This window comes from Populus euphratica, unplaced genomic scaffold (assembly GCF_000495115.2).
Source record: "Populus euphratica unplaced genomic scaffold, PopEup_1.0 scaffold116.1, whole genome shotgun sequence".
Classification (NCBI taxonomy): domain Eukaryota; kingdom Viridiplantae; phylum Streptophyta; class Magnoliopsida; order Malpighiales; family Salicaceae; genus Populus; species Populus euphratica.
In genome coordinates, this window is record NW_011499995.1 from 527,900 (window position 1) to 552,313 (window position 24,414).

General features: G+C 32.7%; 2 protein-coding genes across 2 annotated transcripts; both read left to right on the forward strand.

The window, feature by feature from the left end:
* The first annotated feature begins 397 nt into the window (after window positions 1-397).
* LOC105140613 (probable glucan endo-1,3-beta-glucosidase A6) lies at window positions 398-2,804 on the forward strand. The gene is made up of 3 exons (XM_011047506.1): window positions 398-528; window positions 610-1,914; window positions 2,387-2,804. The coding sequence occupies exons 1-3, from the start codon at window positions 444-446 to the stop codon at window positions 2,422-2,424; spliced, it is 1,428 nt and encodes a 475-aa protein (XP_011045808.1). The 5' UTR covers window positions 398-443; the 3' UTR covers window positions 2,425-2,804.
* Window positions 2,805-9,131: 6,327 nt separating this feature from the next.
* On the forward strand, window positions 9,132-23,228 carry LOC105140614 (probable acyl-activating enzyme 16, chloroplastic). Its single transcript, XM_011047507.1, has 18 exons — window positions 9,132-9,505; window positions 10,681-10,872; window positions 11,398-11,512; window positions 12,343-12,430; window positions 13,112-13,323; window positions 14,294-14,412; window positions 15,399-15,548; window positions 15,691-15,758; window positions 16,757-16,862; window positions 17,669-17,827; window positions 18,176-18,229; window positions 18,304-18,384; window positions 18,795-18,932; window positions 20,876-21,035; window positions 21,549-21,628; window positions 21,905-22,050; window positions 22,680-22,737; window positions 22,820-23,228. Exons 1-18 carry the CDS (start codon window positions 9,266-9,268, stop codon window positions 22,910-22,912), a joined length of 2,259 nt encoding a protein of 752 aa, XP_011045809.1. The 5' UTR covers window positions 9,132-9,265; the 3' UTR covers window positions 22,913-23,228.
* The last annotated feature ends 1,186 nt before the right edge of the window (window positions 23,229-24,414 follow it).

The following is a 24,414-nucleotide window of genomic DNA, read 5'->3' on the forward strand; positions in this document are numbered from 1 at the left end:
TGCGAAAGGCATGTTGTTTCAAAGAAATCATCAACATGCCCACACAAGGGCTATGAGTTGTATAAATCATTTCACTCAATAGGAAATTCCCTCACCTTTGCACCTTTGAACTGGCACAAAAACATGAGAAAAAATCCAGAATCTAACAAGGCCCTGCACCTACTTGCTTTCACTGCATTAAAAGATTCTATCTTCAACAGTCATGTATGTTTTTGTTCCTTGTTTATTTGGCGTGCTGAAGACACTAGAATCTTGAAGTTTCTTCTTTATCCAGGTCCATAAAAAGATTGCTGGTGAGGAAAAGAAAACTTCTTGTAATGGGGATTGAACTAACATCTACCTACACACTTCTTCAGAACCTTTAAAATCATAGCCAGCACTAGCACAATCCATTCAGTTCGAACTTCAAGAGTTCTTGTAGAAGTTCCAATAAGAGCTCTGTAATGGGAAAACAGACTTCAGGAAACAAAATGACAACAAAAATGTGTGGTGTTGCACTCTTTTTCTTCTCTCTTCTTGTTTTCTCAGGTAAGTTTTCTACCACCAATATGTTACTTTCAGTTTTCTAGTTTTTTTTCCGACTAATTTCACAATCTTTCACTTTGACAGATGCTATTACTTTAAGGAAGATTGGGGTGAACTATGGCCGCTTTGGGAACAACTTGCCATCTGCATATGAATCCATAGAAATTCTTAGATCCATGAAAGCTGGCAGCGTAAAGCTCTATGATGCCAACCCTGAAATTCTGAGACTCTTGGCAAGAACCAATATCCATGTCTCCATCATGGTTAGCAATGATGAGATCATCAACATTGCTGCCAATCAGACCACAGCAAACAAATGGGTTGAAGACAATGTCCTCCGCTACTACCCTGACACCATAATCCGAATCATTCTCGTTGGCAATGAAGTTCTCAGCTATTCTTCAGATGCAGGAAAACAGATTTGGAATAATCTTGTGCCTGCAATGCGCAGAATTAATATCTCTCTGAGAGCTCAGGATATTCGTAACATCAAAGTAGGTACTCCACTAGCCATGGACGTTCTGCAAACAGCATTTCCGCCATCAAATGGGATTTTCCGGTCTGATATATCAACGTCAGTGATGGTGCCACTGCTTAACTTCTTAAATAGTACCAAGTCATTTTTCTTCATTGATGCCTACCCTTATTTCCCATGGGCTGCAAATCCCATCAACATAAGCCTCAATTTTGCACTGTTTCAATCAAATATCAAATACAGAGACCCTGGTACTGGCTTAGTGTACACCAACCTCCTAGACCAAATGCTTGACTCACTTGTTTATGCCATGACCAAACTTGGATATCCCGATGTCCGGCTCTCAATAGCTGAAACCGGCTGGCCCAATGCAGGCGATATTGATGAAGCTGGAGCCAACATTAAAAATGCAGCTACTTACAATCGGAATCTTGTTAGAAAGATGACCGCTAGTAACCCAACCGGCACCCCAGCTAGACCAGGTGCACTCATACCAACATTTATCTTTGCATTGTACGATGAGAACACAAAGACCGGCCCTGGGACAGAGCGGCACTGGGGCTTGTTGCATCCAAATGGGACATCAATATATCAAATTGATTTGACAGGGAAGAGAGCATCATCAGACTATGAAACCCTACCTCCAGCACATAATAACGTGCCTTATAAAGGCAAACTATGGTGCATAGCAGCACCAGAGGTCAATCTGACAGAGTTGGAAAGGGCATTAACTTTTGCATGCAATCAAGGAAATGGGACCTGTGACTCCTTGACCCCAGGGAAGGAATGTTATGAGCCACTGTCAGTAACTTGGCATGCCAGTTATGCATTTAGCTCGTACTGGGCTAAGTTCAGGAGCCAGGGTGCCAATTGCTACTTCAATGGACTTGCTCAGCAGACCACCAGCAATCCAAGTGAGTTGCATGATTTTAAGTGATGGGTTTGAGGACCACGAACAATTCTCAAACACATTTAATACCAACCTCAATATTAACTCTCCTATGATTTTGTTTCATGTGCTTTTGCTTGTATGACTATTTTATTTACAAAGTAATTTAGTAAATTAAACCAGAGAAAACTAGTAAAAATCCATTTATTTTTGTGTTTTTTTTTTTATTTTCTATATTTCAAAAAAAATTATATTTTCATATTATTTTGATATGCTATATTAAAAATAAATTTGAATAAATAAAAAATATTTCGAACTCTAAAGCAATATCAATTGCAAAATCATGATTCGGATGAACTTGATATCTGTTATACATTTCTTATTTGCAAAAGCCCGATGCAAATTTGCGATATGAGAGGAAGGTTCAGGATCGTGCCAGTTCTCCAGTGTGACTATCTGCTGATTTCTTCTTTTCTTTCTGATGATTTTTTGAGCAGGTCGAGGATCGTGCCAGTTCCCCAGTGTGACTATTTGAAGACAATTTAAGCTTCTGTAAGCAGTAAATGAACATGAAGCTGATTTAATCAAGTTTTATTTCAGAACTCTCAGTTTTAGCTGATATTTATTACACAAAACAAAAAAGTAACGCAGAAGAGTATGTTTCTGACCTCAAAAGAACACAGTGAACTCTATAACACCATTTTAGGAATGGTTTACAACACGTTTTCTCGTATCTATCTACTTTATCATGGGGGGGATGATTAGTAATCTACAAAGTGGGTGACTTTTGGACATCAACTTTAAAATAATTACTTCCAGTGCATTACATCACAATTTTCTCAAGGTACTAAACTGCATGATTGGAGAATATATTGGGACCCTATGAATTCATCCTGTCCATTTGATGACAACTAGAAAAAAAAAACCCATAAAGAATGAAATAATGCAGGTAACTATATGTTAATTTCAAAACAAAGTTTCGATTCATCTAAAGCACTAACACTCAAAAACTAGTAGCCCTGCATCTTAATTATTCATCCATATAACCTCAATTACAAAGTTAGGCAACGTCTTATAAAGAAAAAAAAAATCATGGGTTAGCAGCAGCAGTAGCAAAACTGAGAGAAGGCATAGAGCCAAACCGGAAGAAACAAACCTCCCTGCAAAACTAAGAAACCAAAGCAGCCAGCCTAGCACTGGGGATTGGGTGGGCAGCAACTAAATAACATACTGAACAACTTTCTAGAGCACTAAACAAGATATCCTTGACTTTTCTGGATTGCATTCCAGATAAGAAAAATCCTCGTCTAACACAGACACAGAGACAGTAGCTTTGCCAAAAAGCAGCTACTCCCCCCACCAGCTTCAGAACCACAAAACCAAACTAATGGTGGATAAAAGCTCCTGAAAAGAAGAAAGAAAAAGAAACATAAACTCAACAAAATCTCCACTCTAGTAGCAGCAAAATTATATGTAATCCCAGAATCAGTAAAATCAAATACTGACCAAAATAAGGCAGATTAGAATTCTGAAAGCAAGCCAAAGACACCTCCACTCCGAATAACAAACACTCAGCTTTCCTTTGAAAAGACCACCTAATACTCTAAAAACTTAGCATGGCATGGCCACCTTCCTCTCAAAATCTGCATCTTTAATTATCTCAAAATCTCCCCAAAGTTTCGTTACGGTTAAAGGAAATCAAAAGAAAGAAAATTTTTCATTTCACTTCTAGGGATAAGCACAGAAAGGACCCTCACCAGGATTTGAGATACCAGACACGTCCTAGAGGAGAGATATAATCATGTTGCACCATATCAAATTCCTGAAGCTAAAAGTCACTGCAGCCTACCGGTTTGTCCCCCTCCCTCCATAAAATTGACTTATGTAGAGCTTCAAAACACATTATATGAAGCTAAAAGTCATATTTTTTAGCATAATAAAATAAACCAATATAAAGGAGAAAAATTTAGTACTTGCTTTGTGTTTATAATGCTAACATGTCAAGAAAATTCTACAAAAAACCATAAGCACTATAGTTACAATTCAAAATAGAAGCTCTAAACCCACCTACATTACATGCCACCACCCATCCAGCGCTGAATATTAAGCATAACCTTAGCTTCAGTCTGCTTCTCCGTCAATGAATCACTAGCATACTTACTCAACAACTTAATTTTCTTCATCTCCTTTTATTATTTAATCTGTCAAATTTAATTTATATTTTTTTATTTCTATTTATTTTATTTAAAATTATTTTTTAAATTTTTTTATAATTCCATCCTTCACAGTTTTTTTTAATCAAATTTCATCTCAATTCTTTTTATCTCTCTTTTTTCCCCCTAACAAGTATTTTTTATTTTTTTTAAGGATTTTATCATTCAAAAATAAATTGATTAAGTTCTTTTTTAAAGCTAATGCTTTTTTATTTTATTTTACCATTTTTTCAAAGTTTTTCTTTATTATTTTTCATGATTCACCTTTTATGTGATTATTCTCAAGTTTATAACTAAAATCACAGTTTCAAATGCTAATATGAATTGACTTTTTTGGGTTCTTTTTTAAACCGATTTATCTAAATTTTATTATTTAATATTTAATTTATTTTAAATTGGTTTTTCTATTTTTGTTTTTTAACAGGGTTATCTCAATCATGTATTCATGGTTATGGGATTAACCCAAGATAACTTAAATTTTTTTCAAGTCATGGAGTTTGTCTCAGGTTCATGACCTGAGTCATTGGTTTCAAAGATTAATGCGGATTGATGTTTTTTGGGTCTTTTTTAATTATTTATTTTAATTTAATTCTTCAATATTTGATTTATTAAAAATTAATTTTTGTAATTTTTTTCTTTATATTGGGTTATCTTGATAATGTGACCGTTTTTGTAATTTTTTTTTTTATATTGGGTTATCTTGATAATGTGACCATGGTTGCAGGGTTTACGAATTAACTCGAGTTTACCCATGTTTTTTTTATTGCTTTTTTAAATTAAATTTATTTTTTTATTCTTTAATATTAACTTGTTTGATAATTAAACTTTATAATTAAATTTAATTTGCTTTCAAATGTGGGTGTCCTGGTATCTTGATTGGTAGAAATTTTGCATCTTAATATAGGAAGGTTCAGTATGAGTTTTTTTTAATCTTTTTTAATTATATATTTAAAAAAAAATGTCCTTCAATATTTTATTTACTATAGATTGAGCTTCAAAACTCTTCCTTTTAGTTTTTTTCATATGGAGTTATCATGTTTCCATTTTATTTATTAAAAATCAGTCTTTAAATTTTTTTATGTATTTCTTTTTATGAAATTATCTCAATTTTATGTTCATGATTGTGAAGTTTATAAGGTTGACATGATTTAATTGATGTTTTTATTTTTTAAGTTTTGTCTTTTAATAATGAGTTATTTAATAATTCAACTAGGCTCAAATATGTTGTGTGTAGTCCCGCATCACATAATAGTGAGACCACCATATTAATTAAAAAGAGAAGCAATTGGCTGTCTATTTGATTTAAATGTATTTGCTAGTGCTAATGTCAATAGCATTATTGAACAAAAAAGAGCAAGAGAAAAGGGAGAAAAAAAGAGAGGAAGAAGAAGTAGTAGAGCAGTCTGTTTTTTTTTCTCGATTTCCAGCTCGTTTACTTTTGGACCAAGCTGAGATTTTGATAGCAGTTTTTAGACACGTTACTCTTCATTCTGAATGGTTGAATAGAAGATTGGTGTTGTTAAAGCTGATTGTTTTGACAAAAAATTAAAGCTATCAGTATTGTGAGTTTTTTTGTAAATACTTCTTCTTTAATCTTGTTGTATTTCAATAATAAGTTGTTATTGATTATATGTATGTTATAGCCCTTAGTTGAATTTAATAGAAGATTGGTGTTGTGAAAGCTGATTGTTTTGACAAAAAATTAAAGCTATCAGTATTGTGAGTTTTTTTGTAAATACTTCTTCTTTAATCTTGTTGTATTTCAATAATAAGTTGTTATTGATTATATGTATGTTATAGCCCTTAGTTGAATTTAAGGAAGAACAATTGTGAATCTATTATTTATTAATAGTGGAAGTTTTTAGATAGATTATGGTCCCGTGATTTTTTCCGCATCTGGTTTTCCACTTAAAAATCTTGGTACTAATTTGAGTGATTGTTGCTTTATATGTATTAATTATTTGATCTTGATTTTGCTTATATAAAGACAGAAAATAATTAAAACTTGTGAATTATGAATTGATCCGAATAAATTAATGTTCAGCTATTTGTTTCTAGTTTTCCCACCAAAATAATGTTCTTTTTATCTATTATATTTATTTTATTACTATTATATTTTTTCAATTATACTATTTAAATCACCAATAAAATAAATAACTCAAATATTTTTTATATTATTTTTCCCCACCACGCAGTTATCGTGAGCCACAAATGTAGGTTATTAATTATTTGTTTTTATTACAAAGAACAGGCCGTGACGAATCTTCTAATCATATCTCGTGTTTATGTAGTAGAAGACCGTGAGGGGCTCTTTATCATCGGGCATGTGGCAGTGCCACCAAGTAAAGCAACTGATTATTTTACTCATTTCTAGAACTCTGACCCTGACCTTTCCCCATCCACGTCATCCGGCTACTATAAGACACAGCATGTAACGCTAATTTGTTTATGGCTTACATTATACTATAAGATAATAGATTCACACATTTTCCCCTGTGGTGACGTTGCTTTTGATTTCTTGTCTCTTCTTCGCTAAACTATACTTTAGTTGTCATCCATTTATCAGCCTTCCACTTCGATCCCTTTTGTTAAATTATAGTTGCTTAGATCTCGGTACTTCTTCAACAAGAGATTATTCACACGAGTTTGAAGAATACATATAAAAATAAATTAAAATAGTTATCTTGATTTTTTTAATTTAATTTTTTTAGTATAAGATTAATTAATAACACTGTGTCAATAATAATTTTTATTTTTAAAATAAAAAAATATAAAAAATATGGGATATATTTTAAGTATCTTGGGTTAAGCTGTTCAACCAAACCTAACAATAATTTTTGACTAAACACAAAAAAAGATAACACCCTTCATAGCACTATGATATTATTTACAATATAATCACTCTATATTTATAGTGTGGTACGTAATATAATGAGTCTGTATTCAAAGTGAAGTAAAGAAAAAAAATTAATTTTTTAAAAAATATTTTTAAAATGCACAAACAAATATACTTTAATAGAAAAAATCAACTTAATCTCAAATGAAAAAAAAAATATCATCACTCAATTTTTATACAATATTAAAAAGTCACATCACTTTATTTTCTTTTTATAGTATGAAAAAAAAATTCAATAAGAGAAAAGAAAAATTAAAGAGGAAAAAAAATAAAATTGAATATCTTAAAAGGAAAATAATGAAGGGAAAAAAAATTAGTTGTTGGTGTATTGAGCATTGCTATGCTATGCACTACTCTTCATGCTAATGTAGAAAATACTTTATTCAAAGATAGTGATGATACAAATACATTACATGTTTTTAACCTAACTTAAATATTTTTACATTTAAAAAAAATTATTATTGATTCATTGTGGAGCACTGGTCAATATGTTAGTTATTATATATTATTACGTAATGATTATTTTTTAAAATGTATTTTTTAAAGATATTTAGATAACATTTTTTTTAATTTATGTTTTTATATCATCACATTAAAAAAATACAAAAAATAAAAAATATTGGAAAAAATAATATTTTTAAAGTATTTTTGAAACACAAAAACAATCATATTTTAATAAGAAAATTCAACTCAACTTTAAATAAAAAAAATTTATCACCACCTAACTTTTATACATTATAAAAAAGTCTCATCAATTTATTTTTTCATGAAAAAAATTAAATAAAAAACAATCTACTTAGACAAAAAATAAAATTTAAATTTTTTAGCTGATTAGCTAGATCTAATAACACTAAGTTAGACTAAAAGTTAGATCCTAAAACCTTGGGTATAACTGTGAGTTAGATTCAATAATGCTAGGTTGGGATAAAAACTAGATCCTAGATCCTATTTTAACTGTGAGTTAAACTCAATAACGCTAGGTTGGGCTAAAAGCTAGATTCTATAATCTTAAAGTGCTAATAAATATAAAAAACAACTTCCTTAAAATGCTACAATGTCGTTCAAAATATAGAAATTTTATGTTTTCAAATGTGATTCATAGTGTAATGAGTCTATATTCACAATACTATTTTTAAAAATAGTTTTTTCAAAAAATATATTAACATAATATTTTTTTTATTTTTAAAATTTTATTTTTTATATCATCACATTAAAATAATAAAAAATATTAAAAGATATTAAATTGATGTAATGAAAAAACATAAACAAATTTTTAATATTATTTTTGAAAATGCAAAGCAAACACCCTCCAACTTTTGTATAATATAAAAAAAATTACATTAATTTATTTTCTCTTTAAAATATAAAAAATAATTCAATCAGAAAAAAAAAATTAAAGAGAAAACACTCAACAATAATTTTTAACTAAATACAGAAAAAAAACAACGTCACCCATAATATTATAGTGCCATCTATAATATAAATACTTATGTCTATATATATATATATATATATATTCCACATATGTTAAAGTATAGCATAATGTGCCGTGGCATCAAGTATACAGTTGAGCCTCCATTTATGACAATAAAAGTAGGGAATGGGAAGAAGAAGCAAACGAGTTTTAACTCCCCAGGTACATATGAAACGCATGATCCTTGAACAGTTGAACCACAATATATCTTCCTGTATTGTCTTGGATTGGAGCTGCGCTTGAGCATACCACATCTTGATTTGATTTAATTTGAGTTGATTTTAGTATTTTTTTTAATTTAATTATTTTTAAATTTTTTTTAATATTAAATTAATTAAAAAGTAGTTTAATTTAATTATTTTAAAAAAAAATTTAATATTAAATTAATTAAAAAGTAGTTTTTATAATTTATTTTTTATAAAGTTATCATTTATATGTATATGAGTGGGTAGACAGTACATCAAATGTCTCGCCTTTTTTTTTTTTTGTCTCTCTATTTAGCGGGTAGACAATTATGATAGAAAGACTTTTTGGAATTAAAATCGAAAAATTCAACGTAAGGGGCCTAAGTTAAATGTCGATAAATATACAGGGACTACAAAATCCTGTGTATCTACCCGTATATTTTTCCCTTGGTGGTGTAGAAATATCCCACCTTGCTTGAATATAAAAAGAAGAAGCTATCTCCCTGTTTTTCTTCGTATATTTGAAGTTCTTACAGTAATATAAAACGCTGACCAGACCACAATTTGTCTGTGTCAGTCCAGTGACGGTTTTTGCTTCATTGATTCCGATGACTACTGCTACACTACTGTCTGCGTCTTCTTTTTCATCAAATCGAATGGCAATGGTTTCTTCAACTTTTAGCTCTGATTATTATGGTACTGGCGCCGCTGATATTACTGAAAGGCATGCTGCTTTTCAGTTCTTGGTCTCTCGCTATCATTTCAACAACTCTAAAATGTTCCTTCGGAAACAACGAAATTATGGGTTCTCTCCACGTCGAGGATTTCGAGTTTCTTGCGAAACCAAGGTAATATATGTACCCTTTTGAATTTAGCTTGTGTAGATAGAGATGCAAGCATATATTGCGATTTATATATTTTTTTTGGGTTCTTTACGTACTGTTTGATATATGCAAACTCTTTTCTTTTGCTTAAAAATTCTGCTATTATTAGCTGTAGTCATCATGCCTGTTCATTCTTTAGCTTTTGTTTTTAGCTGTTAACAGCTGATGATTTTATGTCTTTTATCAGTTATGTTCTTTGTGTTTTTGGTATGATTGAGTGTTGGAGATAACTTTTCTTTTATATCTTTGGTTATGGTATTGAATTTGTCTTTCGACGTTTACAATTTGTCAAATTTTGATTTGGACAAGTTTTTGATACGAAATTGAGTAAATGTTTTCTCTCCGACTGGATAAACTGTCAAGCCGGTTAGAAATTATGAAAAAAAGAGGTCACTGAATGTCTTCTCCGTACAATAATTTTATTTTGAAGACTAATTTAGCATGGTAATAAGTTCTTGCAAGAAATTCAAAGTAATTGAGACTTTAGGACAGTTGGGATTTTTTGAAGTTGTGGATTAACTTTTGTGGTCCAGGCTCTTGGCTGTTTTCTTGAATTGGGAGGCTTCAGTGTTCATATGCCATTCCATGATTAAATGTATGTTCTTACATACTGTGTAACAAGCACCACCTTCTCATTAATATTATTTTGATTTCTGCGGTTACCTGGCGGAAGTTCAAGTCTGGTGGCTTCGTTGTTGGATCATTTCTTTAATTTCTAAACGTTTGCAGAATAGTATTTGGATATTTATTTTTCAAATGATTAGACATCTATTTTGTTGTTGACAAACTTCTACTTGTGAATGAATTACCATTTCTTCTAGTTACTGTGACAACAACATAGCATGTTTTCCATGGGTTTACACCTTTTTGTTCATGTGGGCATGGCAGCATTATCTCTTGGCTGGACAATGCAAGTTCTGTAATGGAAAAGTGGGCCTGTGAGTTGTGAAATTAAACAAAGAGAAACATGCTTCGTTAATGCTCTCCCTTAATATCATGACATGAACGTGCTGGTTTATTGACTGAATGAAAAAGCATTAAAAGTTTGCTCTCGTAGATTTTTCAAGTTTAAAATTTGATGAATATATACAGGAAATACGGCTAGGATCTCTAAGGTTTATTTTTTATTACTTCTTTAGACAGAGGAGATTAAGATAAGAAGGTGTTCACCTAACCTAGAAAGTGCACTAGTTTCCAGAAATGGTGCCTTGACCTCTGATGATTGGAGAGCAGTTCCTGACATTTGGAGGTCTTCAGCAGAGAAATATGGCGATCAGGTTGCAGTGGTGGATCCACATCATGATCCACCGACTAGTTTGACTTATAAACAGGTAACCTTCCAGCACAAATTTATTTATTTTATTATTATTATTATGTATCTCCTCGAGAAGCATGTGAAGAGATGATTTGTGCCCTGAGTTTAACTTAGGTTCTGTCCACACACAGAGCACAGGTGATTAAATGTCGCCAATAATAAATTTTCGTCATAGTGCTTGCAGCTATAAGATTATTAACTTAATTCATAACAAGTTTGAATTGGTGGCAATAGTTATCCTGTTAGCTATATGATCCATAGTAGTTCTTTGACTGCATTAATATGCTTCTCTGTATGCTGCTTGATCTATGTGCTCAATATCAATGTTATCTGAAAAAAGAGTAACTGTTGATTCCATTTGTTGTAATAAATTGTGAATGTTTCTTCCCATTGAAGCTGATTGGTCTTTACCATATTATAGGATCTTTGTTCTTTCCATAAACATGGAATGCAAGTTCTTTCAAGTTCTTGGTAAACAAGTTAATTTGTTCTAATTAGCTGCGTTCTCATCAAATATTACCTTTTTTCTTCAAAATTGCAGCTGGAGCAGGAAATTTTAGATTTTTCTGAAGGCCTGAGGGTTATTGGAGTTATGCCAGATGAGAAACTTGCACTTTTTGCTGATAATTCATACCGGTGGCTTGTTGCAGATCAAGGTGCCTAGCAATTTCATAGATGTTTACCCACTTGCTAATTTCTATATATTTTTTCTTTATCTTATATTTCTCTCCCTTGTGGTTTATCTCTGTGTATCTATGTTATCTAGCACACACACGTTTCCACGTTAGCATCTTCACAATGCGCAAGCCTTTCAGTTTAGCCATAGAGGGTTATTGCCTCTAGCAGGATGTCGTCCTTGTTCCTAATGCAAGAGTGAACTCAAAATGAAATAATTTGACCCTTTTCTTTATTACCACTACAAATCTTTGGCAAGGAAATGGATGATTGTAATTTGCAATTATTGAATACCTAAAACTTTTGGATACCCTCCTTTTGTTATATAATATCTCAATAGCCACTTTGAGCCTTGCCGAAAGGCTTAACCATTCTTGATTTAAAATCTTAGAATGCCATAGTGCTCCTAAACGGTAATGTGACAGATCTAAAACTTTTTCAACATTTTTTTTATCGAGCTTGTTAATCTGTCTACTCCAGATTTCTTTTTTCCTTGAACGAACCCTGGAATCACTGATGTTTTAGGGCCTAGAGAAACTTGGAAATCTTATTTTAAATGCTCCCTGCCTTCAATTACATATTGACTATCATTCCCCTGTCCACATGGTTGTCAAAGACTCAAAATGTTTCAGATGTTAGAAAAAAAAAGAAGAGGATGTTCAGGGTGTTTAATCATGGAAGGGAAGAAGGTGTTCCATTTTGCAGTGTCCACGTGCTCCTCTTGGAAGAATCATTGTGGACTTTTTATTTCATTTGATGCATGGTAACTGTACCTTTCTTTTGTAATATATCTTTTTGATATTTTTCCTAGGTATGATGGCCATGGGAGCAGTTGATGTGGTGAGGGGATCAAGATCATCTGTTGAAGAGCTATTACAAATATACAATCACTCTGAAAGGTTTGCAAAAGAACTTTCGTTTTAATGTATATTATTTCTATATTTTATCTTTACAAGAAAATATGTATGCAGGATTTTAATACTCTTCCTGACATTTCCTTAATTCTGGGATAAAACATGTAAGCTAGGGACTTTAGGATTTGCAATTATGGTGGAAGACTCGGCCTTATGGGAATGGGACTGAAGAATGTAGAAGATAAAGAAACTAGAAGATAAAGAAACTAGAGACACATTGATAGGAAAAATAGAGAAAGCGGTGCTAGAAATAGTGCAGAGAATAAAGAAAAGAATAATTTTGTATTTGGTGAATACTTGGCTTAGGGTGCAACTGTTAAGTACTAAGCTGAGAATAAAATAGTGTCGTCATATCATTATTTTGTTAGTCCCCACCAAGCTACTCAGCTTGTGCCTTTCTACAACTAGCCAGACTCGTTATACCCTGAAAAAAAAATTGATGATTTGGGTTTGGTCAGATAAGATTGATTTTATCTGGCAGTTCTAAACACCCCAACAAACACTTGTCTAATATGTACTGAAAGTGTTTTAATCAATAATATTTGGATTGCTGTGATAATGGTATTACAATTGTTTTTGAAGAGTTTCAGGATGTGGATTCCTTTTTTTTTCAATCTGTAATGGCACTAGAGTTATTGCTGATTTTTTTTTTAATTATGACTACAGTGTTGCACTTGCAGTGGACAATCCTGAATTGCTCAATCGAATTGCAGAAACGTTTTCTTCCAAGGCAGCTCCCAGATTTGTCATTCTGCTCTGGGGAGAGAAGTCAAGCCTTACTATCAACGTAATGGAGGGGATACCTATTTTTAATTACAAGGAGATAATAGATTTGGGGCGAGAGAGCCGTAAATCTTTCTTTGATTCCAGTGATGCTAGTAAGTTGATCAGTTTTCAAATTAATATGGGAAGTTTATGTATGTATTATGTCATGAACTGCCAGCATGCTTCTTTCTACGAGATCTTTGGGTTTATATTTTAAATCCCTGTTTCATATTACACGAAGAGCTAGTCTTGTTGGCTGCTTTTAAAGCTTGAATACATATAGCAGCCTTTAAGAGACTAACTTGAAGCATGGTATTAAAATTTTTGTAACCATGTTGTGGATTCTATGCTCTAGGGAGAATGCCAGAGTATTTGAGAAAACTCTTCTGAAACAGTTTTTCCTTTATGCCTGGATCACGATGCAACCCTTAGTAGTTACGTACACCACTGGTATTAGTTAAATCTTTATATATTTTCCATGGATCTAAGTTTGGTGCAGTTGATGTATTTGTAAGGATGAAACAAAAATCTAATAATTAATTTCAATTGTTGTTACTTAAATTGGCTGCTTAGAGTAGCATGGTCATATTTGAAACAGCAGTGATGATTTTTATGCTCAAAGTGGCTTTAATTGCTATTCAGCCAGTCATGCGTGTGCAATACATCTGCAGCTTTTGTGTGTGTGCTTGCGCACGCTTGTTTGTGTATCAACTAGGCTAAGACAATTGTCGCAGTCATTATTGTTCATCATATTATTTAGTTACAAGGAAGAGATAAACTTTTATATCACTTGTCATGCGGTGTGATTGTACCCATGTGCTGCTTTTACTGGAAGGTGCTGTGTTCAATTTATATAGCTATGTAACAGGATTTCCAGTCAGTGCATGTTACCATCAAATGTATACAAAATACAAACTGAAAGTATCAGAATATGTTCTATCAATAATGCTCTATGGTTATAGTAATTCTTCTGTGAAATAAAATATTTATATGCTAGTTGAAAGAAAAGAAGAAAAAAAAGAACAACACCTTACTTTCCTTTTCCGGATTATCTTATGAATTTTCTATTGATAATGATTGCAGGGCAGCACTACAAATATGAAACAATAAGCTCTGATGATATTGCTACACTTGTTTATACTAGTGGAACCACTGGAAATCCAAAGGGTGTGATGCTTACACATAAGAATCTGCTGCACCAGGTTTGTTGTTATTCCCTATCTTTTTGCCTATTTCCTCTATTCATTTAACTTTTTGTTGATGTTCACAGCACTAAATATCTGTGATAAATCAGAAAATAGAGCTATTCTTTTTCCTGGATCATGGCCTGCTCAGCTTGCCATTTGTAATAACCTTACACTGTATAACTAGCCTCATCAAGCACATTACCATATTTGCTGACACTCAATTGTGTGAAGGCACATTAATCTAGGAAGCCAAAAGGAGTTCCCTAATTTAAGCTTATTTTGCTTGTCTTCAAGAGAAATCCTTGTTAATCTTCAATGATTACTCATTTCTCATAATTCAAAATCAAAATCATTTCTTTAAAAGTCCACCTTCTTCACCAAACCACTTGAAGGAAATCAATGGTTTGATATTCAATCCGGATCTAAATCCAGTTGAACCATTACACTGTTACAATATATCATTGTGCATATGTTGCTATTTAGTTTTGAAGTTGTACAAGCTCTATATGAGCTGTCCTGTCCTTTCTGTATAAATCTTTCATGGTATCCAATGAGCAAAGCTCTCTCAATGTCAGTTAAAACAAATGCATACAATTTTCCTTTCTTGTCGGCCCTCTCTTTTACTTGGAACATTTTCTCCTCCTCCGTTGAATTTGGAAGAGCGAGGCTGGAAAAAAAAAGCTTTTGAGATTCTCATCTAAGAAGAAAAATCATTCCGGGTGAGAATGTTGTCATCAACATATAAAAGAAGAATGAGGCAACAAACATAATGTCAATGATCAAGCATGGAAGAATCTGCATAGCTAAAGTGGAACCCTTTATATATATATATATAAAAAAAAGCAGTGAGGAGACCATCCTTTTGTTGTGGCATGCTCTTCAGATTATGAATTTATAGGGGGCCTCAGGCCTACTAATTGAACTGACTCTTTGGTTACGGTTGAAAGCAACACTTGATTAACTTAATGAGGGGGCCATTTACAGTGTCAATTGTTTTCCAGATAAATAATTTTTGGGAAATTGTGCCTGCCCAACCTGCAGACAGATTTCTGAGTATGCTTCCACCTTGGCATGCATATGAGCGAGCTTGTGAGTATTTCATATTTGCAAATGGGGCTGAGCAAGTATACACAACTGTCAGAAATTTTAAGGTATTGATTTTTTATTGTGGCTTTTGAAATGATCCTTTATAATTTTAATGATTATTCATTTTATCAGTTGCCATCACCCACTGTATAGTCTGTTCACCTGGCACGATTTATATGGTCTAACTGCAATGACTTTCATTTATAGGTTGATCTGCAGCAATATCAGCCGCATTACGTGATCTCCGTTCCTTTAGTATATGAGACACTTTACAGGTGGACCAGTGTACTGCTACTTGGAAGTTTGTGGTTATTTTTATTTTTATTTTTTTGGCTTGATACTTCACATGGAAATTATCTTATTCATATTAAGGAGCTTGCAAAAAAAAAAAAAAACTAATCCAGTGATTGTAAAAATATCTTCTAATCCACTGGTTTGAAATGTATTAAAAGATTGGTCCAAATAAGAAAATGGATTTCAGAGACTATTCAATATATTTTGTGGATCTAACTTCCAATCTTATTCAGATAATCAGAAGGGAGAAGGCGGATCCACCCAAATTAGTTTGGGATTAACACTTAATTTGAGTCGAGTATTCATTTGAACTTGATACAATATGATGCATTGCAAAGCATCATATTTCTATGAACTTTAAAAAAATTGCATTTATATATATGTACCACAAACATATTGATTTGCTTGTGTTTGTACATGTATTAAAGTATCTGCATATTAAACTCTCTACATGAAGAATTCTTGAGCATTTTAGAAAGAGACTCCGGGTCGTTAGGGCCTTTGAATAATGCAGCAACACCTGATCTTTCTTTAGGATCTTGTTTTCGTTTGGTTTGTCATTTTAATTTTTCACTGGAGCTATTATCATTGAATGGTTACTTTGCAATATCTAAGCAGATTTGCTTTTACATTTTGAAATAATTGTTGACTAGGGATAAAACTGAAATATGACTCACGATCTCCTTTAATTAGCCATGGGTTTAATTGATGATAAGTCCTAAGCCATTCTTGTACTTTGAAAGGCAAGGGTGGGTGGGTGTGGGGGAGGCTGATATACAAAAACTATTTATTTGAAAGTTTTCCTGCCTAGTCCTCAAGCAGCCTTTTACCAATAGATTTGCAGTTAGCAGATTGTGCTTTAATATAACAGTTAATGAATCATGAATTGTCTATTTAATTTTGTTCTACTATGTGCTCCACTTTGGTCAGTTGATTATTTATTTATCCATGTATTCCTCAAGATTGTTTTTATGTACAGTGGGATACAAAAACAGATTTCTACAAGCTCAACTCTTCGTAAACTTCTTGCATTTACCTTCATAAAGATCAGCTTGGCATACATGGAGATGAAGAGAATTTATGAGGTTTGATAGTTTGAAATTGTACGCAGCATTTGTTCTTCACTTTATTTTGCTATATTTTCTTAGCATGTAAATAAAAATTTGCTGGGCTCGAATTTATTATGTTTCCATGTGTTTTTGAAGGATGATTATGTCACCTTTTGATTTTGTTATATGCTTTTTTAACATTTTTTTTTAATCTTATTATAAGTAGATTAATTTTTTGATTAAAAAAAAATGTTTGGTCACCAACCCTCACTGTTTAATCTGTTCACTTATCTTTAATTTGTTATATACTTGCGTCAGTGGAACATATTCAGATATTTCATTGCTGCTACCTGCTTCCAAGTTAGTACCGCTCCTGTGACTCCTAGATCACAAAACTGCTCCTCTTGTTACCTTAGAACTGCTCAAGTACTCTGGCATGCAGTACTTCGTACATTGAGCATCAATGAATTTCATGAAACCCAGTAGGAGCCTGACAATTATTTTTGAACCTGCTCTACACCTATATGCTTCCTAGGATGTGATCTTAAAACATACTTTGTTTTTGGTACAAACACTAATCTAGATGTCAATTTCCGGGACCAACTCCTCGTGATGAAAGAGGTTGGCCACCAACCGTTCATGGATCCATGCTGTATACATATTGCATGTTGGAAGTTCTTTCGGCTCTTCGTAATAACATTTCTTTTTTCCCCTGCTTCAAATTGATTAACACCTAGTTGCATGCTCAGTATATCCTTCGCTTCAATTTCAATCAAGCTTGCAATTGAAACCTTCCTTCCCTGTCAATTTGCTGCTTAATTTAGGTTTATTTTCATTGACAGGGAACTTATCTTACAAGGTCTCAGAATGAACAGTCATATTTTGCTTCAATACTGGGCTGGTTATGGGCAAGAATCGTTGCTGCAATCTTGTTGCCAGTACATATGTTGGCTGAGAAGCTTGTTTACAGTAAAATTCAGTCAGCAATTGGAATAAGAAAGGTTTTTTTTTCCATAAGTTACCGTTTGACTTAATGCATCATCATTAGCTCTCCCTAATCTGATAGAACAATTTTTCTGGGCTTGGTACTTGAAAAAGTGGTTTGAATCCTTGATTCCACTTCTGAAACAATTTATTTGATAGTTGAAGATTCATTCAACGGCTTTAAACTGATTTCCCCCCTCCCAATAATAAATGATGCCAGCTTGATAATTGATATTTCTTTTGAGGTTGTGATAATGCATTTTTTCTGTCACTGTTCAACAAGAAATATCCATTATCTCGTTGAACCTTCTTTCTGATTAACTACATGCATACATCTTTCACTCAGAAATATCTGTACCTTGCAGGCTGGTGTTAGTGGAGGTGGTAGTTTACCTGCACATGTTGACAAGTTTTTTGAGGTTCGACGCTCTCTTGGCTGGTTAAACATGATATTTCTGATAGTGTCTCTTATAGAACTGCTATATGTGAACAGGCAATTGGTGTTGTGTTGCTGAATGGATACGGCATGACGGAGTCATCTCCAGTTCTAGCTGCTCGACGACTTGGCAATAATGTAAGATATACATCGATAAGTTCAGATTGTTGAAAATCTTACATGTTTTCAACAATCCCAGAACTTACCCTATACAATGTCCTAGAAAGGACATCTTTTTCTTCCTTGTCACATCAATTTGGAGTGGTTATGTACTCCTGGCTGTTCACTCGTGTTAATTTGCTTTCTAACTCCTTGAACGTGGTACTGATGGTTAGAGAAGGATTTCTTTCTTTCTTTTTTTTCTCTTGTATCGCCGCCAGTTTCTCTGACCTTAAATGATTCATCCTATGAAATGCATATGCATGTATCTTCTTTTGCAGTTTCCTGAAAGGCTACTTTCTGTCAGTTTCCTTACTTTTGTATCTTATATATTTAATCTACCTTTAGCTTGCATGGCTGTAATGCTGTAGCAAATTTGACTTTTGAAGGTTCTTGGTTCAGTTGGGCATCCAATTCGGCATACAGAATTTAAAATTGTAGATTCTGAAACTGGAAAATCTCTTCCACATGGTTCAAAAGGGATTGTAAGAGTCAGGGGGCCGCAAGTGATGAAAGGTTACTACAAGGTAATAGTTTCTTCAAGTTTTTTTTTTCCCTGACCTGTTGGAAGGAAAACTTTGATGTTCATTGAAATAGTTCAGTAATATTGTGTGTGTGTGTGTGTGTTTTCTTTCTATCTGTGAGACATAAAATATAAAGCTGACTCATGATAGCATATTGCTTGCAGAATGTTCTCTGAGTTTATAGATTCTATTCTGCTTGATATAGGACAGCCTTGACGTTGAAATTTTTATTGATCATTTCGGTTGCCTCCTACTCAGAAAATTTTGGTTGGTGTTTTGATTTGGATACCAGTAGAGTAATAAGGGGTTCATTTGGGACTAAGTTAGGATGTTTCAAAGCTGTCTGATCAATAACCACAATTCCAACTTCTCCACCAGCACTATTAAGCTGGCTGATTTGATACTTCTTTAATTTCAATTCTTATGTCCCTTAAGGCCTTTTATGATTCTTGTGCATAAGGGTTCCAATGGAGTATTAACACAAAATATTGCAAACTTGTTAGGAAGCATTATCTAACTATCTTTTACATATTAAAGCTTATTTTTTTGTGTGGATATTCTAGACTCTTATCTCTTTATACATGTGCAAGATTTGTAGTAAACTATATCCTAACCTAATAAGAGATAAGGGATTTTGATATTAAGGAAGAGAAGTGTTGCTAGCTTCTTGTAAACAAGACTGTACTTAGTTCAACTAAAGTTGGACAAAGCTCTATCCATCTCTGAAAAATTGCAAAATTGTTCCTAGACACTAACTGTGCTTTCTTTTTCTTTTCTTTTTTTTTTTTTTGAAACGTTGCACTAAAACATAAATAATTAGCCGAATACTATAATAGTACTCTTTTGGCATATAGAACCTTTGAAGTGACCTGACTGGCTGACCATGATCATTTTTGTTTCACCATTAGTAAGAGGCTAAGAGCTGCCTTTGCGTCCTGTCTTTTTAGGTTGGCTTAAAGTATAGGCATGGTTAGTCCATGAAAACACAGTGTATTTCTTAGTACACTCAGCTTGTAAATGTATCTTCCTTGAAAGTGGGTGGACCTGGAATCGCTTGCCTTAGAACAGTGTCAGTGTGCAAAGAGAAGGAAGAAATAGTCGTGCACCATGTTGATGAATTAAAAGGGAACTTCAAACACATGTATATGCATTGCATTTTATCAGGAGCAGCTAAAAATCCTAAAAGAAAAAGGACCCTTGGGGTTTGGGAGTACTTATGTTTCTGATACTCTTCCTGCATGTTTTGTTTTTCATCTAATAATTCTTCAACCACACCTTCCCTGTATGGCATTGTTATTGTCTGTAAGGCACTAGAAGGCTTTTTCTAGAACCTGCACCTGCCATTTCCTTTTATTGTTTCCAAGGTCATTTTTCTACCATTCATAATCACTCATGAAAAAAATGAGTCTTGTGGGTGTTCAAGGGCAGAGACCAACTATTTGCTGTCAAAGGCCTTAGATTTGATAATTAATCCGATGACAACTTGACATGCTATCCGTCCTACTTGAGTCCTTTACTTAGTTTTGGTAATAAAGAATCTGTTACTCTTTTCTTCCAGGGTAGTAATAGTTCTTTCTGTTCTTCAGTAAAAATATTTTGGATGTTTGCATGTAGTTGCAATCACTAAAAATTTTTCAGTAGCCTATTATCATGGATCCAAAATTTTCTGCGAGTTTACTTTACTACACAGTGAAGAAACTGCACAGTATACATCTGAAATGCAGTGGCGATCATCATCATGGTGTGAAGATAAATAGTATAATTTAGGACTGTGAAAGTAATAATGCCATTACAGAACACCAAAAAGCGCTTTTATTTAAGTCATAAAATTTTGTTTCTTATTCTTTCTACGTGTAGTTTGTATTTAAATTATTGCATCAAGATACTATTTCTTTCTCCCAGTGTTAATTATTGCAAGTGACACGTTTGTAATAATCTTTGACTAGAATCCATTGGCCACAAAACAAGCTGTAGATGAGGATGGATGGCTAAACACTGGTGATTTAGGTTGGATAGCTCCTTACCATTCAAGAGGGAAAAGCCGTCGCTGTGGAGGGGTTATTGTTCTTGAAGGTCGTGCTAAGGATACTATAGTTCTTACGACAGGTATTATTGGAAGCATGTGGTTTTCCTTCTATACCGCTGCATTTACTACCTCTCTCTTGCTCTCTCTTAAGTGATAAGTTAGACACGCAAAAAAAAGTATGAAAATAATTTATGATCTCTTGATAATTGCACGAGATCTGGAGACGTAAGTAGCGTTAGCAGCATAAAAAAGTTTCAATTTTTCACTAGCATTGCTTATTTCATTCTTCTATTTAATTGCTTTGGTTTTCCTTTCCTTTTTTTTTTTTTTTGTGGTGTATCTTTTCCCAATCATTATTGCATAGCGGTGTATCTTTTCCCAATCATTATTGCATAATAATTATTATGCTCATGTCTGTGGTATTGAGTTGCATTTTCTTCTGAATAGAAGTATAATATTGCATGGACAATTTGCCTTTTCCCAAGAACAAAAATACTCCATATTCATCAAGTATAAGTTTTCTTTTCCAGTGCATCATTCCGCTTATCAAGAGTATCATATATTCTACTTTTGAAATTGTTTGGAGAAAATAGGTGAAAATGTTGAGCCCTTGGAGCTTGAGGAAGCTGCAATGAAGAGTAGTCTTATTCAACAGATTGTTGTTATTGGCCAGGTTTGTTTCAATGATCATTTTCCTCAAGTCTTGAGCACCTTCGGACACATTTGCACATTTACTTTCATATATGGTTTTCAATTTGTAAGTTGGTAGTTTATATATTTTCTACCTTCGGACACATTTGCACATTTACTTTCATATATGGTTTTCAATTTGTAAGTTGGTAGTTTATATATTTTCTACCTTCGGACACATTTGCACATTTACTTTCATATATGGTTTTCAATTTGTAAGTTGGTAGTTTATATATTTTCTATCATAAATCATGTGTAGGACCAACGTCGTCTTGGAGCTATAGTTGTTCCAAACAAAGAGGAGGTTCTGGAGGTTGCAAAAAAGTTGTCCATTGTTGATGCAGATGCCACTGAGTTGAGTAAGAAACAGATCGCCAGCCTGCTAGACAAAGAATTGAGGAAGTGGTAAAACTCTTTTAACTTGAATTAATCTGAAGAATCTGAATTATAAAGACATGTTGTATAGCTTTTACGGTAGTTTAGCATGTTGAATTAAAAGGATACTGTGGATGCAATGGAAAGCCGTGGGAGTTTTGTTCTCAGGGACGTGGTGGTGCAAAGTGTTGGAAGATGAAATATTTACATGTTGAATATTTTTCTACACTTGCCAATCTGTCTTGGGTGATCTTGAAGCTAGAGTGGGATCTCCGAAGTACAGGGGGTGGCAAAAGAAAACTTACAGAAATCGACGTCACAGCTAGAGCTTTTTAAAGACTTCGCTTTCCTTCATATTATTCTTTTATCATTCTCCTGCCTTTCTTCATACCAATTTACAACTTAACTAACAAGTTGAAGAAATGTAGTCTACAATCAAACTAGTCTCCTCAGACATTGCTGCAATTTTTGGATTAAGCTTTTGTTTTTCTTTGATTTGTTTGCTTCTTCGTTTGTGCATAGCTATGCATTTGTGCTTATCAACAGGCAGTTCTCTATTCATTTTCACTTGCTGCAATAGTGGTGGCTTATTTGGAAAAAAATTGAATTTCTTTCCATCTTGTACTAATCATTGTTCGATCCAATGCTCTTAAATGCAGGACATCAGAGGCTTCTTTTCAAATTGGACCAGTCCTTGTTATCGATGAGTCTTTTACTGTAAGTTTCACACAAGCATTCTATTGGCACTCCATACAGGCAACACCTGCCATGTGGCTCATTTACACTCTTTGTATTGCAGATCGACAGTGGCTTGATGACCCCAACAATGAAAATCCGAAGAGACAAAGTTGTAGCGCTATACGAAGAACAGATAGCCAATCTCTACAAGTAGTTGATGTGATCAAATGCATATACGAAGAACAGATAGCAATATGTACAAGCAGTTGATATGACCAAATGCATATACGAAGATGATAAAATACAGAAAATTATTACAGCCCAGATAGTGAGCATAGAGTTAGAAGGCGAGGCCCCAATTAAGTCCACGATTTGTATCTGTACATGTCTTATAATAATTTTATGTTAAATGGGGCAATATAAGTTTAATTTATAAACAGTATAAGTTTAATCTGTTCACTTCAGTGATGAAAGTCACTAAGATCAATTGGAACGAAACATTTTCCAGTAATTTGCATCAACTTTCTACATCTACTTGTCTATGTTTCATAGTAACTAGTCTCGGTGTTCATGTTTCTCGTGGGGTTGGTTTTTTTTTTTAATAACAAATAATGTTTAGATGTTGAAATAAAATTAAAAAAGAACATAAAAAATTGTACACGATGAACGAGTGATCATGCTAATTATATCCCATTAAATATGATTATATAATTGAAATGGCCTGATAAAATAATAAATAATTATAATTTTTTTAAAAAAAATTTGTGTTAGCCTTTTAAAATTATAATCTGAGTCATTAAACTCGAAATACCTAATATAAAAGAAAATTATTAAGTTCAATTTTCAATCAATTAAATATTGAAAGATGATATTAAAAAATATTTTTAATTATAAAAAAAGATTTTAAAAATACAAATTAAAAGAATGAAGATTAAAATTAAAATACAAAATAATTTTCATATTTAATTGAAGGGTAAAATTGAAAATCAATTTAGCAAAAGAAAAAAGAAGAATAAGGATAAAAATTAATATAAAAAATAAAAACAATGTTGCAATTAAAGGGTGAAACTGAAAATAATAATAACTTGTACAAAAAAGAATAGAAAATAAAAATCAAAATAATGAGGACTAAATCGAAAAACATAATACCATTAATTTGAATTGAATGATGAAATTTAAAACCACTAAAACTTTTACAAAAAAAACCAAGAAAAAAATAAAAATACAAAGAATGAGGACTCATTGAGAATATAATATAAACCAAGAAAAAAATAAAAATACGAAGAATGAGGACTCATTGAGAATATAATATTGAAAAATTAGAATTGAAAAATAAAATTAAAAACAAATAAAATTTATATAAAAGGACCAAGATCAAAAATCAGAAATAAAAAAAATAAAGATTGAAGTTGAAATACCACAAATCAAGAGGGTTAATTTGTAATTTTTGAAAGAGGAAAGAGAGAAAGTAAAAAGAAAAAAGGTTCATTGACGTTAAAAGGGACCACCACCAAATAATACACTACAACAATAAAAAACGAATAAGGTGACACTTCTAACGAAATGATATAAGGATATTCTTTTATGTTACAAGGCATCGCACGTGTCTTCAAGTGCACAATACGCTCACATTCTTTTTTTATTATTTTATTTAGCCAAATACAAAACTTCTTGTAAGCTAACATTGTAACTACAAAAAAAATTATGAAAAGCCAA

What these genes read in the sequence shown, in the direction of transcription:
- LOC105140613 (XM_011047506.1), top strand. Translation starts at nt 444, where the DNA reads ATGGGAAAACAGACTTCAGGAAACAAAATGACAACAAAAATGTGTGGT. An exon ending in CTCTCTTCTTGTTTTCTCAG is followed by an intron (nt 529 to 609) that starts GTAAGTTTTCTA and finishes TCACTTTGACAG; the next exon opens with ATGCTATTACTTTAAGGAAG. An exon ending in GCAGACCACCAGCAATCCAA is followed by an intron (nt 1,915 to 2,386) that starts GTGAGTTGCATG and finishes TTTTTTGAGCAG; the next exon opens with GTCGAGGATCGTGCCAGTTC.
- LOC105140614 (XM_011047507.1), top strand. Translation starts at nt 9,266, where the DNA reads ATGACTACTGCTACACTACTGTCTGCGTCTTCTTTTTCATCAAATCGA. An exon ending in GAGTTTCTTGCGAAACCAAG is followed by an intron (nt 9,506 to 10,680) that starts GTAATATATGTA and finishes TTACTTCTTTAG; the next exon opens with ACAGAGGAGATTAAGATAAG. An exon ending in ATGTTGACAAGTTTTTTGAG is followed by an intron (nt 18,230 to 18,303) that starts GTTCGACGCTCT and finishes ATATGTGAACAG; the next exon opens with GCAATTGGTGTTGTGTTGCT.